Source organism: Gobius niger (genome assembly GCF_951799975.1).
Source record: "Gobius niger genome assembly, chromosome: 5".
Lineage (NCBI taxonomy): Eukaryota > Metazoa > Chordata > Actinopteri > Gobiiformes > Gobiidae > Gobius > Gobius niger.
In genome coordinates, this window is record NC_136856.1 from 12,696,239 (window position 1) to 12,711,108 (window position 14,870).

The following is a 14,870-nucleotide window of genomic DNA, read 5'->3' on the forward strand; positions in this document are numbered from 1 at the left end:
CTCTGGGAGTGACGAATGTGACAAAGCAGCACTAGCCTCCTGCAGCACCAACACAGCAGCAAGGATGGAGCAAGACAGTGTGAGACAACAGTATAAACAATAGAATGTAATGGCACCACAGCCAATTTATTGTTATTGCATTAGGTGACACAACACCCATATCGCAAGAAGCCACAACATGTCTAAAACAAAATTGTGCACATTTTCCGATTTTGTTTTGTTGTGACACACTTTGATAAAAAGAACCAAATTCCTTATGATTTTTGTACAAATTTAATGGAACCTACTGTGTTGAAATTGTTGAGTAAAATGTTGCAACAATATCATAATCGCAATATTAAAGAGAGTTGTTGAACATCGCAGAGATTTCTCATATTGTGCTGCCCTAATGAGTGCAGATTATTATAGAACCGTAGTTTTTCGTCCTGAATTCGAGCTTATGCTGCTTGTGTGTGCGGAGCAGATGGGAACAAAAAGATGGGCAGCGTTTGCCATCACGCAAATGCGCTCACGTCTGTCAGCACAAAACAGGCTTAGTCCTAAATTATCCTTATCTTTGCGTATTAAAAATGCATTAGACTGTGCACCAATTATGATAGCATTGTTAGCTCTGAATAATACATATTTAATGACCATGGTAATAGATCTTTTGAAATCATTTGACTGTGTGAATGAATTCCCTTTTTCCCAAAGCAGATGAGACAGACATGGAAGCCAATCTCCTGGAATCCAGTTTCCACAGGTTTCTCCACACGAGCATCACCGACTGCAGGATTAGTCGGTAATCTTTTGTATAAATCCTGCAGATTTCTTGTGTTGTTTGTAAATACATTGTTAATACTTTGTGGTTAAAAACTGCCATGCATTTTTTACAATTTAGACTATTTTCCAGAAAACGCAATATAACGGTAATTTAGTAGCATACACTGTAGATTGAATAAGGTTATGTTAGACTTAGAAACTTGAGAATAGGAGAAAATGTAGCGGAGTCTGTAGAGGGGTTTAAAACCCAATTTAAAACTCATCTTTTTGCTTTATGTAGACCAGACACAGTTTGTGCCTTTATATATTACCTGTGTTTAAGTTTTATTGTGTTTATTGTACATATTGTTACTATTCTTGTACAGCACTTTGGTCGACTATGGTTGTTTTTAAATGTGCTTTATAAATAAAATTGACATTGACATTGACATGTATGTTAATACTAATTTAAATGGCTTGTTTGGAGAATACATTAATACAGGCCCACTTTGAAGAGAATTTAGCAACTTGGAAAACAAACCTGGCTCATCACTCCGAGTAAAATACTTTGTGCACACCTTTAATTTATTGTAGTTGAAATGATAATGGCATATAGTTAATGAATATTCATTATGCTGTATGGGATGAATAATTTCCAAATGTCCCACACAGTACACACCTCACGCTTATTATCGTTCCCTCCATCATGGACTTCTTTACACTTCACATATGACTTATTGAGCACGGAAGACATGTTTATTTAACCAGAAACTCCACAAAGGCCCCGCCCGGCCGCACTTAGGACCTTCTTATTGTGACGCGTGAGTACTTACCTCTGCTCCATCACGCTGCCCGCTTATTTTAGTGCATGGAGCGAGGGATGAGCAATATGAAACAGAAAATCGAATTGTAATCTGTTACTTTGACTATCTGCCAATTTGTAGGTCATATCGTAAGTCAGTGCTTTGTCAATGCTGAGTTAGACATAAGAAGATTCACCCAATCACTGTGAACTCTAAAGTAATATAAAGCTACATGAGTCGTAATCAAATCATGATCTAAGCTATAAGACAGAAATATGGCCTGACCCCTACATACTACAGCGTCACAACAGACAAACAACATGTGTCCAGAGTGCGAAGGGGCCAAAGGGAAAGTCTCCTTCACTGATGGTTTGACTTTGGAGAAGGTCCTGTGATATTTACAGAGCTGCCTTTATTTTTATTCTGCTGGATCCTTACATAAGAACTGTCTCTCCCTTGTCCCTCTCTTGTCTCTGTGTCTCAGTAAATCTCTCCCCGGGGGCCTGTCATTAGAATCATCCGAAGTCGCCACGTCTCGCATCATTCCCATGTGCCAATGTGAGAAGACAGTATCACTTTGAGGATCTCTCCAGCTCCATCGAGGGGAAAAAAGGAGAGAGAAAAAAAAAATAGTATAAGATAGAGGCAACGGATGGGTTGTGTTTACCGACTGTGGATGACATTGCGGGGTCCGTGAATTGGGCACTGGAGCAGGTGATAGTACCAACCACACACACACGCACACACACGCACAAGCACTGTCTTGTCACCTCCTCAGCCATCACTCTGAATGATGTCAGTCATTTTAATTGCTGTTCCCTTCTCGTGGCACGCTTGAGGAGCTTTCACAGAGGCAAGGGCGAGGGACCCAGAGACGGCGAGCTTTAAAGGGCGACTGTCTTTGTTTATGATGAAATGCCACACTTGCGCTTGATACATTTATTCAATACTTCTAATGAAAGGGTGTTATAGGCAAAGGAACGGCTTCTGAAGTCGTTGTCTCTTCAAGCACTTAGCGGAGTCTTTCCAACAGTGCTGCACAATGAAAGAAAAATGTGCGATATTCTACAACTCTTGAATATTGTACTACTTACTACTTACTACTGTCATCGCAATATTTACTAAACCATTTTGACACATAAATGTTCTATTACATAAAAAATATGTTTGGAACATTTTTTTTCATCATTCAATAAGAATAACATTTGCACATTTTTAAGTTTCCATGCATCGTTGTAAGCTTAGCAAAACTATGTAAACCGCAGATGAAAGACCTTGATAATTTTGTGATGTATTGGGACTCCTTAGATATGGATATTGCGTCACCTAATAAGCACAGATTTCCGGTGTATCGTGCAGCCTTACTAAAAACATGAAAAGGCTGAGATGTTCAAAATGTTCTGTTGACTCTTGACACTTTAAGTCCATTGTTGCAGCGCGAGAACATGTTAAAAAGACCTGCGCTTACTGCGGGAACCATATGTTTACACATTATAAAAAGACACATTTGCATTTTTGACTCACTGTCTGACATGACCATATTTGTAGCCACCTTGCACGCACATGCCTTTCCAGCTCTGCTCATAGATTTTCAACTGGATTGAGATCAGTTGACTTTGTGATGACCACTTCTAAACATTGACTTTGTTATCCTTAAGCCCCTTTGTAACCAGTATTGGCCATATGCTTTGGGAATTGTTGGAACATTTGGAAGACCCATCTGCGCCCAATCTTTAACTTTCTGGCTGATGTCTGGAGATGTTGCTTCAATATTTCCACATAGCGTTCTTTCGTCATGATGTCATCTATTTTGTGAAGTTCACCTGTCCCTCCCGCAGCAAAACAACCCCACAGCATGATGCTGCCACCCCCGTATTTCAAAGTTGGGATGGTGTTGTCAGTCTTTGCAAGATTCCCCCTTTTTCCTCCAAATGTGACAATCGTCATTATGGCCAATTTTTATTGATTTTTTTTTTTTTTGTCAGACCACAGGATATGTTTTGATGTTTCTTTTGGAATGAGGGCTTCTTCCTGGCAGAGTTCCCTCTCAGCCCATGTCGGTACAGGACTTGTTTCACTCTGGATGATGACAAACTCTTACCAGTTCCAACATCTTCACCAGGTCTTTTGCATTTGTTCTTGGGTTGATATTCACATTCAGACCACAGCACGTTCATCTCTGGGACACAGAACCTGCCTTCTTTCTGATCTGTATGCTGACATTTCCATCATTGTTTTAACCAATGAACGTGGCATCTTTAAGTGTCTTGAAACTGCACCCAAGGATGAACCAGACTTGCGCTTCCAAGGTCATGACATCGTCATCTGGGATTTCCCAGCTTTGTTTTAAGCTGTAGTAATCTTAGTGTATGTAAACTTCGAACAAAAACAATTCTTATAAATTCTATCTTCTCATTCTTCTGGCATTTAGCAAATAGAAATGATTTTTAAAATTATAAAAAAAATCAAAGTTACTTTCATGTCAGACAGAGAACAAATGCAAATGTGTCTTTTTATAAAGTGTATGTAAACGTAAGGTTCCCGCTGTATATGAAGGGAATCTAAATTTGTGAACAAATGCTGAGTAAATGTCAGGTCTGCAAAAAAGTCTTGCAATGTTATTTCATTTAAAGTCCGTTCAGAGATTTTCAAAACATGGCATAGATTCTGTTGATGTTTCGCAGACTCTCCTGCAGTAAAATGCCTTTTTGTAATTTTTGGCTTAATTTTACCTACGTTTTTGTTCTCTTTTGTGTTAGGAACTTTTTCAGTCCTTTTATAGATCTGATTTAAGTCTGGTTTAGACCGGGTACGGTCGTTTTTATAGACCTTGTTTTGTTTTCTTGGTATGTGGAAAGACAAATATTTTCTCATATGCTTTGCGTGAAAAGTTTGAGAACAACTAAGCTAGAATATAAAGGGGCTAGGGAACGTTCATATATCATACTATATGTAGATAAAAAATGAATTCAGACAAGTAAATGTGTTTGTGTGAATTGTTGGTGGTTTATTCTTTTGGTCTTGTTACTGTGACATACTGGCTATTGTTTAGAGCCACTGACTCATGCTGCTGTAGTTCAACAAATTTAGGACCATTAGTTTTGTCAAAATTGCCCAGAGGGAGGTGATGTGTTAGTTGCTCAACTTAGACCCACAGGAGCCTTACTATTATGAAACCAAAGACTTAATACTTTAACATAGATGTGAGGTTTTTCCTTGTTTATCATTGCTTAAAGCCACTACAGTACCTGCTCCTAATACTCACACAGACACAGACAACGGGTTATCAAAGCATTTGGAAGAAGAGCTAATGTGTTTCCAGGACTCCCTTACCAAGAGGTTTGTCAATCTCAAAGGTACGGTCCTGGTTAAATAACGCTGAAACAAAACAATGTGCTTAAGCCTGTTTTAAAGTCAAAGCGCAACATCTCCACGGAGACGAGCTGGTAATGTCCTGCTCCCTGCAAAGTTACTTTTCAGCCATGTTTGAGGAGAGCTGAGCTTGCATACAGTAAAGACACCTGTTTTTAAGTATAATTCTTCACCAGTTTTCCACACACAGAATTAAAAAGATGCTTGTATTTTACAATATTTATTGGGAGAAATGCTTTGCAGTATGGCTTTTAGTTTTGACAAACTTGGGATTTGCACAAACTGACCTGTGATCCTGTGATCCCATGTGGCTGAATTATACTAGGGTTTAGAGGAAGATAATTTCATACTTTCATTTTTTCTTGTGAACAGAGATCAACATGTACAAATCACATATTGGTTTTATTGATTGATTGATTCACACACACAAAATAAAATATGAATTAAATAAAAACATTTTGCATAATGAAGAAGTTATGCATGTACATTTTTTACATAGAAAATTCTGCAATCAGAAAGCAGAATGAGCCCCACACTTAGAGTTGCTCCTTTCTCAAAATGCACGTAAAAGGACTGTCATACTTCAACAATCACCTGTCCCCAATTCAAGTCTTTATTAGTGCTAGTGCAACCTCCAATAAAGCTCTATGAACTGTATCCAGAAGTTTCACTCAAATGAGAAGTAGCATGTTCATCATATATTGTGGAAAACTCTTGTGTTTATAGTGTCACCTTTTTAAGCCACTAAGAGGGCATCCTTCGACCATTACTTTAAATCATGTTACACAAACATATCAGGTGAAATGCCTATTCCGTTAAGTAACTAAATTGCGCTGTCATGGCCCATTAATCACTCAGTATGTATTGTAAGAGTCACAAAAACCTATTGTCTCCGTGGCATTATCCGCAAACCCCTCCCAAACATTTGATCAGATTATGCAACGTCAAAGTTTCAACCCCAGGAGCTAAAGACTTCAATCAGGATGAATGGATATTTGATTTGAAAGGCAAGAGGGGCGGAAGATGGATGAATCCGGGACAGTGTAGGTCCACATCTTTAATATTCAGGCCTATTCACTGCTCCAGATTGGGCTTTTTACTTCCTTAATGACAGCAATACATCACAGAGCCATGCAGACACGCGGATGTTAGCGCTTAGAGTGAGGTTTTGGCTGAGACCCGGTAGATTTATGCTGGGTAGTGCAGTGTGAAAGGCACTCGGGGAAGTTTGATGTTGAGAGGTCGATGGCATAAAACCAGTCGCCGACAACTGTGAGGAGATTAAATGTATGGTCCGACAATTCCACAACGCATGAGGTGCTTTGACCACTGAAACTGCAAAACTTCTTTTGATTGGACTCGAGATGATCTGTGTCAAAGACGAGTTCATGGGCCATTTTCAATATATTCTAGACATAAATAATTTGATTTGAGCAACAATAAGTGATTTGTTCATTTTTTGTCAGACAGGACTCCTTCGTGGTTATAGCATGGTGTAATAGCTCGGCATTTATGGTAGTTACATGGAAACCTATTTATTTTATGTTATTGTGAATAATCCTAACATAAGTTCTCACCCAGTGGTTCTCACACCTTTAACCTTGAATGTACCACCAGATCAAGATAAAGATCAAATCAGGACTAAACCAGGTCAGGGAAAAAATTATGTAAAACATGTCCAGAACTACATCTAGCTTAAATACATTACTTCAGCCTAGTTGAAATAAATGAAACAAAATGAAGAAAGTCTAAAATTGCAGTTGACCTTCAGTACCACCTGAAGAAGCTCCAGTCCTGCCAGTGCTTCTGCCTTAACCCAATATGTTGACAGTCAATTACCTAGATTTATTGTAACAATTTTCTGCAAAAATGCATTATTCCTTGTAATCGCTAGTTTAATATGCTATTTCCACCCTATTTCCTCTTACTGTGCTGTAAAGTGAAGTGGTGCCACACACATTAATCTTTAAAGGCATATTTATTCCCTCTTTTTTTTTTCTCAAGTATTTCTATTTTTTAAAGTTAAGCTTAGTTTTATGTCACACTGGAAAAGTCCTCTCCGGATTGGCACGTTTTTGTGGGGCACAGGGGAGCGCTGAAGGGCTAAAATTTGATCATGTGAGAACTTCTGAGTCAAAGGTCTCTGCGTTTATTCATTTTGAACAATAAAGGTTGAAGAGAACAAGGCCAGAGTGAAACCTGATGATACGCTGTAATTGGCCCCTGTAGACACAGTTTGAGCGACTTTGATCAAGCCAAACATTAGTAATCTTAATGTAGATAGTTCATTCTAGATTTCATGTTTTGTCTGTATTTGTTAGTAAGATTTAGATTTTATTAATGAAAAAAAAAAACAGCCCTAATGCATGAATTGTTTTTGTGTGAGAAAGTACAAGTGCTGTAGACCATTTGAGAGGATCTCGCCTTTTACCTTTTTGCTTCAAAATTGGTATTGTATTTTTACTGTTTCATGATAAAGGTGTGAGATAATGAATCAGGATTTTTAGGATACATGTGAACAGATATATTATTGGAATATGCTTCTGAATCTTTTTGGCACACCTCATCCAAGACCCCCCAAAAACGCTACTCATGTTAGTAGTCATGATAGTGTTTTTACGCAATTCTCATGTATCTCAAGTATTCATTGAACCACGCTGTTTGCAGAGCCATCAGCCACTGGTGCTTGTGAAAAGACGTTTATGCATCAGGAAAACACCGTTCCTTGAGTAAAGATTCAGAAAACAAGGTAAACTTATATCGCAGTGGAAAATCAAGGTGGCATAAATATGTATTACTGACACAAACAGTTGTAAACACTCTTCACAGTTCACTCAGGCAGTCAACTCTGACCTCCCTCTGCAGCACCTGTCGTGTCCTGCATGTTGTGGATCCCCCCAAAACGCACAGACTGTCAATGACCTGAGGCTGACCCATCTGTGAAGTACTGTGGTCAGTTTTTATATCCCCTCCCCCTTCTCTCTATTTCTCTATTCCTCTCTCTCTCTCTTTACTTTGCTAATTTGGAATGTAAGAAACATAATGTCCCGTCTTGAATGGATACGGGTGACACCATACCCCATCCGGCGCAGTAATGCGAAGCCGCTTTTGTGATTTGACCTGAAAAAACACAGGTAAAGTGTGAGCCGTCTTGCTGACTTTGTGAAATGCAACGCTCTGTACAGTAACATTTCCACTCAGCGCTTGAGTTAAAGGACATTAGAGTCACTCTGAATGTTTTAGCGAGCGCTTTTGGGGCTACATTTGCTGCAAACCACAGCTAAGCCCACAGAGTAACCGCAGTAATGTCTGCGGGAGCAGAAACTAGCCAGAAACCAGCCGGAAAGTGGAATATTTGAATTATTTAGCAAACTAATGACCTTCACTATAAGTTACTGCATTAAAGCAAAACTGCAAAAAAAAGAGTTAAAATCAAGTGATTCCAGGAATATTTGACTCTAATTTGACAAATTTTCACTTGTCAAGTTAAGAAATCTTCCAGTGGAATAAGTATTTTTTAAGTAAATTGAGATTATCTCATTTTAAGTGCAAAAATACTACAGGCAGATGTTTAGCTTGCCTATTTAAATCAGGTGCAAATATACACATTTCAAGAAAATGTCCCTTATTTCTAAGCTGAGTACAATACTGATGACAGAACTTAGCAGGACTAATTATTGATAAATAAACTTTCACACTCATTTTAGCTTCTTAGATTCACCAGTTCACAAAACACAAGTTCCCTACAGTAACTACAATAATGCAGATGGAAGTCTGTAACATCTAAGAATGGTTTACGTCTGTGTAATTTATTTTTAAGTAAGTAAATGTGTGGTGAAGTTTTAAAGCAACTACAGTATAAGCCTAAGGGAGGGTACATAGTGGACAATGGACAGGTCTAGTTACAGGGATGTCATATGCACATAACGGGTGGCCCACACCATTAACTCATTCATTCAGAGTCCAAATCCCCTCAAGGAAGCATCTCTAAATTGTTCTCTTAAGTTATTTTATTTATGTGTGATTTGCTGACGTCCCCAATGCAATCTGGAGAGATGTCTTTGAACCATGACAACTGAACAACCAGAGAGCATGTTTTTTTCCCAAGGGAGTCCCATCCAGTGTCGGGACTCATTTGAAAAAAGGAATGTGAATTAAGTTGGGGCTTTCCTGGTTAAATAATGGTCAAGGTGAGCACACAGGTCTATATAGCAGTTACAGGCATAATCTTGGGTCGACAACAACTGGTTAGTCACAGTCCCGACAGACAAAATCAACATTTCAACATAAAATGTTTACAGGAAAAAAAATAAGACCAGTAAAAACACGCGTCAATGAAAACCAAGAAAGAGGAATATTTGAAGCATTTAATTAGTAAACCAATGGACGTCAACATAAGTTAATAAATTAAAGCTTTGTTTTTAAAAGCACAACAGTCAGAGCAAGACACCACAAGTCATGACAACCTTTTGAGTCTCAGTCTGTTAAAAGAGGTCATCAGTCGCTGTTTATGAAAAATACAGGAGTAATGAGAGACATCCGCAAAACCACTCTGAGCAGCACGGGAATTATTCATCAGGTGTCTGTTGACTGGACCTGCAGTTATGATCATCTGACATAACGGATCTGACTTTTCTCTGCATAACACGGCGAGACTGGAGCGAGCAAAGCAGATGCCACTCCAGATGTGACTGGTCCACATGTTACCTTCATAATAAAAGCGACATAGGCCTCGAATACCACGGGAGGTGAAGCTTAATGAATGATGCTGCTCTTTGCGGCCGTGACGTTGCAATTGGAAGAGGCTGTTTTGACAGTGTCTTTGTGTGTAAATTGAAGAGAGCAGCGTCTGGCAACATCAGGGAGCACGCTGCCCATTCAGTGGATGGCCTATCCCAGGACGTGTGCCACACTGATCCCTGGGAGTGAGCCTCAGCTGCATCCCAAAATCGCCCTCTCGTTTCACACTGAGAGGAGTCCCAAAGTTGAAGCGAGGGTTAGCCGTCTCACCACTATGGAAGGGACTGCCCCCTGTTTAGAGATTGCCCTTGCAGCTGCAGCTTGGATTGTTAGTGGTGAGGAATCAGTAAGATCTGAGTCACTTCTTGTTCAAGCTGACCGTCTCCAGGTTTTGGCCTCCTGGATGGAGTTTGTGGCAGCCCAGTAGGATGGCAAAGGCCCTGCGGAAGTCGGCGTTGAATGCATAAATGATGGGGTTAAGGGAGGAGTTTGCCCAGCCGAACCACACGAACACATCGAAGGTAGTTGGGCTGATGCAGGGGAACGCCTCCGCCCCTTCGCTGGACTTCTCGCAGAACGGCACCATGCAGTTCAGGATGAAGAACGGCAGCCAGCAGCACACAAACACCCCCATAATGACTGACAAGGTTTTTAGCACCTTGGTCTCTTTCTTGAATGTCACTTTAAAGGAGCTCTCGGACTCTGTGATGCTGGAGCCGCGGCCCATGCTGTCGTGCCGGTTTTTGGCACTTTCCGCGGCCCGCTCCAGCGCCGAGATCCTCCGTATCTGCCTGTGCGCGATACGATAGATTTGCGTGTACGTGATGATCATGATTATGACGGGAATGTAAAAGCTAATGAGAGAGGTGGAGATGGCGTACGTCCTGTTTAGGCTCGAGTCACAGTTTTCTGGGGCTTGGTAAGAAGATGTACCATTCGATCCTAGAGCGGAGGTGTAAGTTTGAGTCTGGGCCTTGTGCCAGTTCAGTTGTACCGGGATGAAGGAAATGAGAACAGACAGCGTCCAGGCAACACTGATCATTACGTAGGCCACTTTTGGTGTCATCTTCCTCTCGTAGCGGAAGGGACTGGAGATGGCCCAGTAGCGGTCAAGACTTATCACGCACAAGTTCAAAATGGAAGCTGTGGAGCACATGATGTCAAAAGCCACCCAGGTGTCACAGAAGGAGCCGAACGGCCAAAACCCTGCTATCTCCGCCACGGCTTTCCAGGGCATCACCAATATGGCCACGAGCAGGTCAGACACGGCCAGCGAGATCACAAAGAAGTTGGTGACTTTGGTGCGCAGGTGACGGAACTTGGTGACGGCAGCGCAGACCAGAGTGTTGCCCAGTAAAGTGGTGAGGATGAGCAGAGACAGGAAGCATCCAGTTAAAACTCGGCTCGGAGGCGCCTCGTCCAGAAAGCCGCTGTCGATGACCGTGGTGTAGTTCTGGACATCCATCCTCAGTGGCTTTGGGAGGCGCAGGCTACAAGGGGCTACATCACATCAGAGAGGCAGCACCGGGACAATCGCTCCTGTCGTCTCTGCCTGGTCACTCTCCATCTTTGTGTCTTTTAAAACATGATCACAGCTGAGACATGAGGCTCAACGTTCAGCCCCTGACTTTGAAAATTTTATTTCACTTCATTCCCAGGACATTCCATGTTCTTGTAGCTGGACATGATAATTCCAGGAATCCTCTTAAAAGTCGTAGCCGCCCTGGAGAGCAAAGGAAAATGAATTACATAAATCTGTTTATAGTAATCTTAATCTTAGAATAGTAGTTTCCCATTTGTTGCTGCTGTTTGACTTTTGAACATGTCGTTCTTCCACGTTGGCGGCATTAACCCAGTTATGAAAGCATTACTGAAGCTCAACATGCAATGCTCCTTTGCACAATTATTATTTTTACTCACCGTGGCTTTAACTTGAGAATTTGATAATAATCCAGTCATCGTATACAAGGAATGACTCCATTGCGTAAAATCCAAAGCAAAGGGCATCCTCCGTGCCGTCAAAAAACAGAAGAGTGAGGCCATGACGAGTAACTTAAGATAAGAAATGACAAAGAAACGCTCCGTGGTTCAAATGTCACTCACATGTGGCTGCACGGCTCGCCCTGCTCCTCGCAGAGCCAGAGCGCGTCTGTGACCAGATCCAGGAGAGAGTGCGCTCCCAGGCGCGCGCCGCTGACGTGACCCATTCAAGAAAAAGTAAGGTAGCTCGAAGCACGTGACCGTGGCTGACTAATCATCAGGTAGCCGACAAGTCCAATCAACGTTATGTTTGCATCAAGATTGAATCTGTCCTGATTAAAGTATTGTCCTCTGTTGATTTACAAAGAATGAATGAAGCTTAAAGCGTCCAAAGCTTGATGCTCTTTGAGCCCAACTTATAAAAGGAGCAGGTCACACTGAATCAGGGTCAGTTAAACACGCGGTTGTGTGTCTCTGGGGCCACCTAATGGACAGAGATGACGATCGCATGACCATGAAGAGCGTTCTGCGTCTGACAGGTCCCATTAATCTTTATTGGGAATTTTATTTTCAATCTCTTCATTTAAAAACCTGCAGATAATGTTGTTATAATGGCGAGAATAATATTTAAGTGGCCTATTATTCTATCATTATAAACAGTCATTCCAGAAATATTGAAAGTTCTAAAGTACTGCTAAGGACTGCAAATACCATTACTCTATATAATAGTCTTATCATCTTAATTCAGATAAAACAATTGTAAGAATTTGTGACAGGTCTATGACAACACATTTAATCCCAACGCTGTGTGCTTTGTTTCATGTGGAGACCAAAGTCACCTTGAGCTACAGTCCGCACCTCTCGAAAGGCTCCTACTAATAAATCGTGCACAGCTTGTAAAATAATATCCCTGTATTATCTGCAATAATATCTCAGCATATATTACCCCCAGTCGCTTTTTTCATCTTAAGCTGCTTAAGAAATCGTGGGACGCAGAACAATGCTGACACGCCATCTGTCTGACATATAGACTAAGGATACTTTTAGCAAAAATAACCTTAGCGCGAGGATAAAACATGAGATAAATGGAGAAGCATAATGTTAAAGGTATTGAGAAAATAGAAAAATAGTTGTTTTTAGACTTTGCTGTGCAGCATAATAGGCTATATTTTGATATTGGTGAGACAGGATTTTTATACTGATAATAAAGATATGAACAAAGAGATGTATTCTATAGCAATCTCTTCATTCAGTAGAAAAAGTATTTTTTTTTTATTTGACCTTTATTTAAATAGGAAAGTCCAACTGAGATTAAGAATCTCTTTTTCAGGGGATTCCTGTCCCCAGATGAAACCTATTGTGCATGTTTTAGTGGTGGGGTAAACTGGAGTACGTGGTGGAAACCTATGGGGACCCGGGGACAACATGCAAACTCCACACAGAAAGGCCCCGTCCAGGTGGAACTCAAACCCGGGACCTTCTAGCAGTAAAGCACAAGTTCCCTAATCACCCTGATCAGGAAGCTAATGCTGGCTCTGAGAGGGACAAGTGTGCACAAGTGTTTGTTGCTTGTGAAGGTCCATCCATATCAGGCTTGTTGTCTAACTCAGGGGTTCTCAAACCTTTCAGGCTGCGACCCCCAATAACTAACGTAATTAGTTTTTTTTACAATAAATTCAGGTGCTGCTAGTTTATTAATGCTAGTTTTGATGCGTGACTTGATTTCAGTTAAGTATACTACTTTCAATCAAAAATACTTCAAATGAATTGTTATAAATCTTAAAAATACTGTCTTGGAAACATCTTTTGACCCCCACCTCAGTGTCTCTCCCTCCCGAGGGATCCCGAGCCTGAGTTTGGAGACCCCTGGTCTCTTGGTACAGCTGTATTTCTGCATTTGTGGTTTCTGTGCCCCACATTGTTTTACTGGATAATAATCCATAATGGTCCTGAAGAAAGCAGCTTTTTAAAAGTAAATTAAAAGTTAGCCAGCTAAATCCATTTGAGACCTACAAATTTCTTCTACTGAGACACCAAGAGCCCCCACACCTGCAGCACAGAGGAGGCGTCACAAGAGGAGCTACAGGAAACGAGGAGAAGATGGTGAAAGACTGTTGTGGTGCAGAGGGAGCTGCGCAGGAGGAAGAGGAAGGAGGAGCTGACCAGTGCAGGACACCACGCTCTGTAACTGGAACAAACCCAGGAGGCGCTGCACCAGCCAGGTTTCCCCGACCTCCAAGAACATGCTGGTCAATGACCCAAAGTGGCAATGCGACTTAGTTGCAGTGGCTCGGGACTAACAACTGAACACAATTTCATTGTACGCTTGTACAATGACAAATAAAGCACTTAATTACTTACTTACTTACTTTACTGATCCTTGTGCTGTGACAGAGGCTGCCTCTTTTGTGCTAGTCCCAGTCTTGAACAAGTGGAGGAGGGTATGTCTAAAAGGCTATTTCAAATACCGTGTCACATTGGATCGTGCGAATTATCTGCTGTTGTGACCCTGAAAGTAAATGCACAGAAGAAAGAGACTTTTTATGCCCCAAGGGTAGTATTTGATTATATAAGCTTTTAGCTAATGGGGCATCCCTACAAATAAACAACTGTGCTTCTTGTGGGCAGTTCCCAGACAGCAGAGGCATGTAGGAACAAGCAGTGTCCTTTGAATGACTTGCAAAGAGAACTGTGTGGACCAGCGCATTTTCTGAAAAGTAAATACAATAACATATTTCTTTATTCTTTTATATATGTGGCTCCGTCACAAAAGGCAATTGTTTTTCGGACCCATGTGACTAATCAAAAGACTATGACTATGAGTAACAATGACAGTCACAGTTGTCATTGTGCCTGTGCATGTGTCTGTTTTATGTTGCCTTTGCTGGGAAAGAAAGAAAGAAAGAAAGAAAGAAAGAAAGAAAGAAAGAAAGAAAGAAAGAAAGAAAGAAAGAAAGAAAGAAAGAAAGAAAGAAAGAAAGAAAGAAAGAAAGAAAGAAAGAAAGAAAAAGAAAGAAATGTACATCTTGGACTTAAATGCAGACCTTTTGTGCATCATTTTACCATTTTCCAAGTACTGTTTACCAAATATGCAATTTTCTTTTCCCCAAATATACCCAACGTTTGTGTTGTTCTTACACATTTTAATTCTGACTCTGCATTGAGTTCTTAGAGACCTAAAATGAGGACACAAGAATGTTTTGTCCATTTGGTGCATGATGTTGTTTTGGTCGT

General features: G+C 40.8%; 1 protein-coding gene across 1 annotated transcript; it reads right to left on the reverse strand.

Moving 5' to 3' along the window:
- Nucleotides 1-9,937: 9,937 nt before the first annotated feature.
- drd1a (dopamine receptor D1a) lies at nucleotides 9,938-11,822 on the reverse strand. Its single transcript, XM_079556107.1, has 2 exons — nucleotides 11,577-11,822; nucleotides 9,938-11,379 (listed from the first exon to the last, which is right to left on the reverse strand). Exon 2 carries the CDS (start codon nucleotides 11,119-11,121, stop codon nucleotides 10,015-10,017), a length of 1,107 nt encoding a protein of 368 aa, XP_079412233.1. The 5' UTR covers nucleotides 11,122-11,379; nucleotides 11,577-11,822; the 3' UTR covers nucleotides 9,938-10,014.
- Between the last annotated feature and the right edge of the window lie 3,048 nt (nucleotides 11,823-14,870).

Bases quoted from the DNA above. Each gene is read 5' to 3' on its own strand.
- drd1a (XM_079556107.1), bottom strand. From the start codon at position 11,121: ATGGATGTCCAGAACTACACCACGGTCATCGACAGCGGCTTTCTGGAC.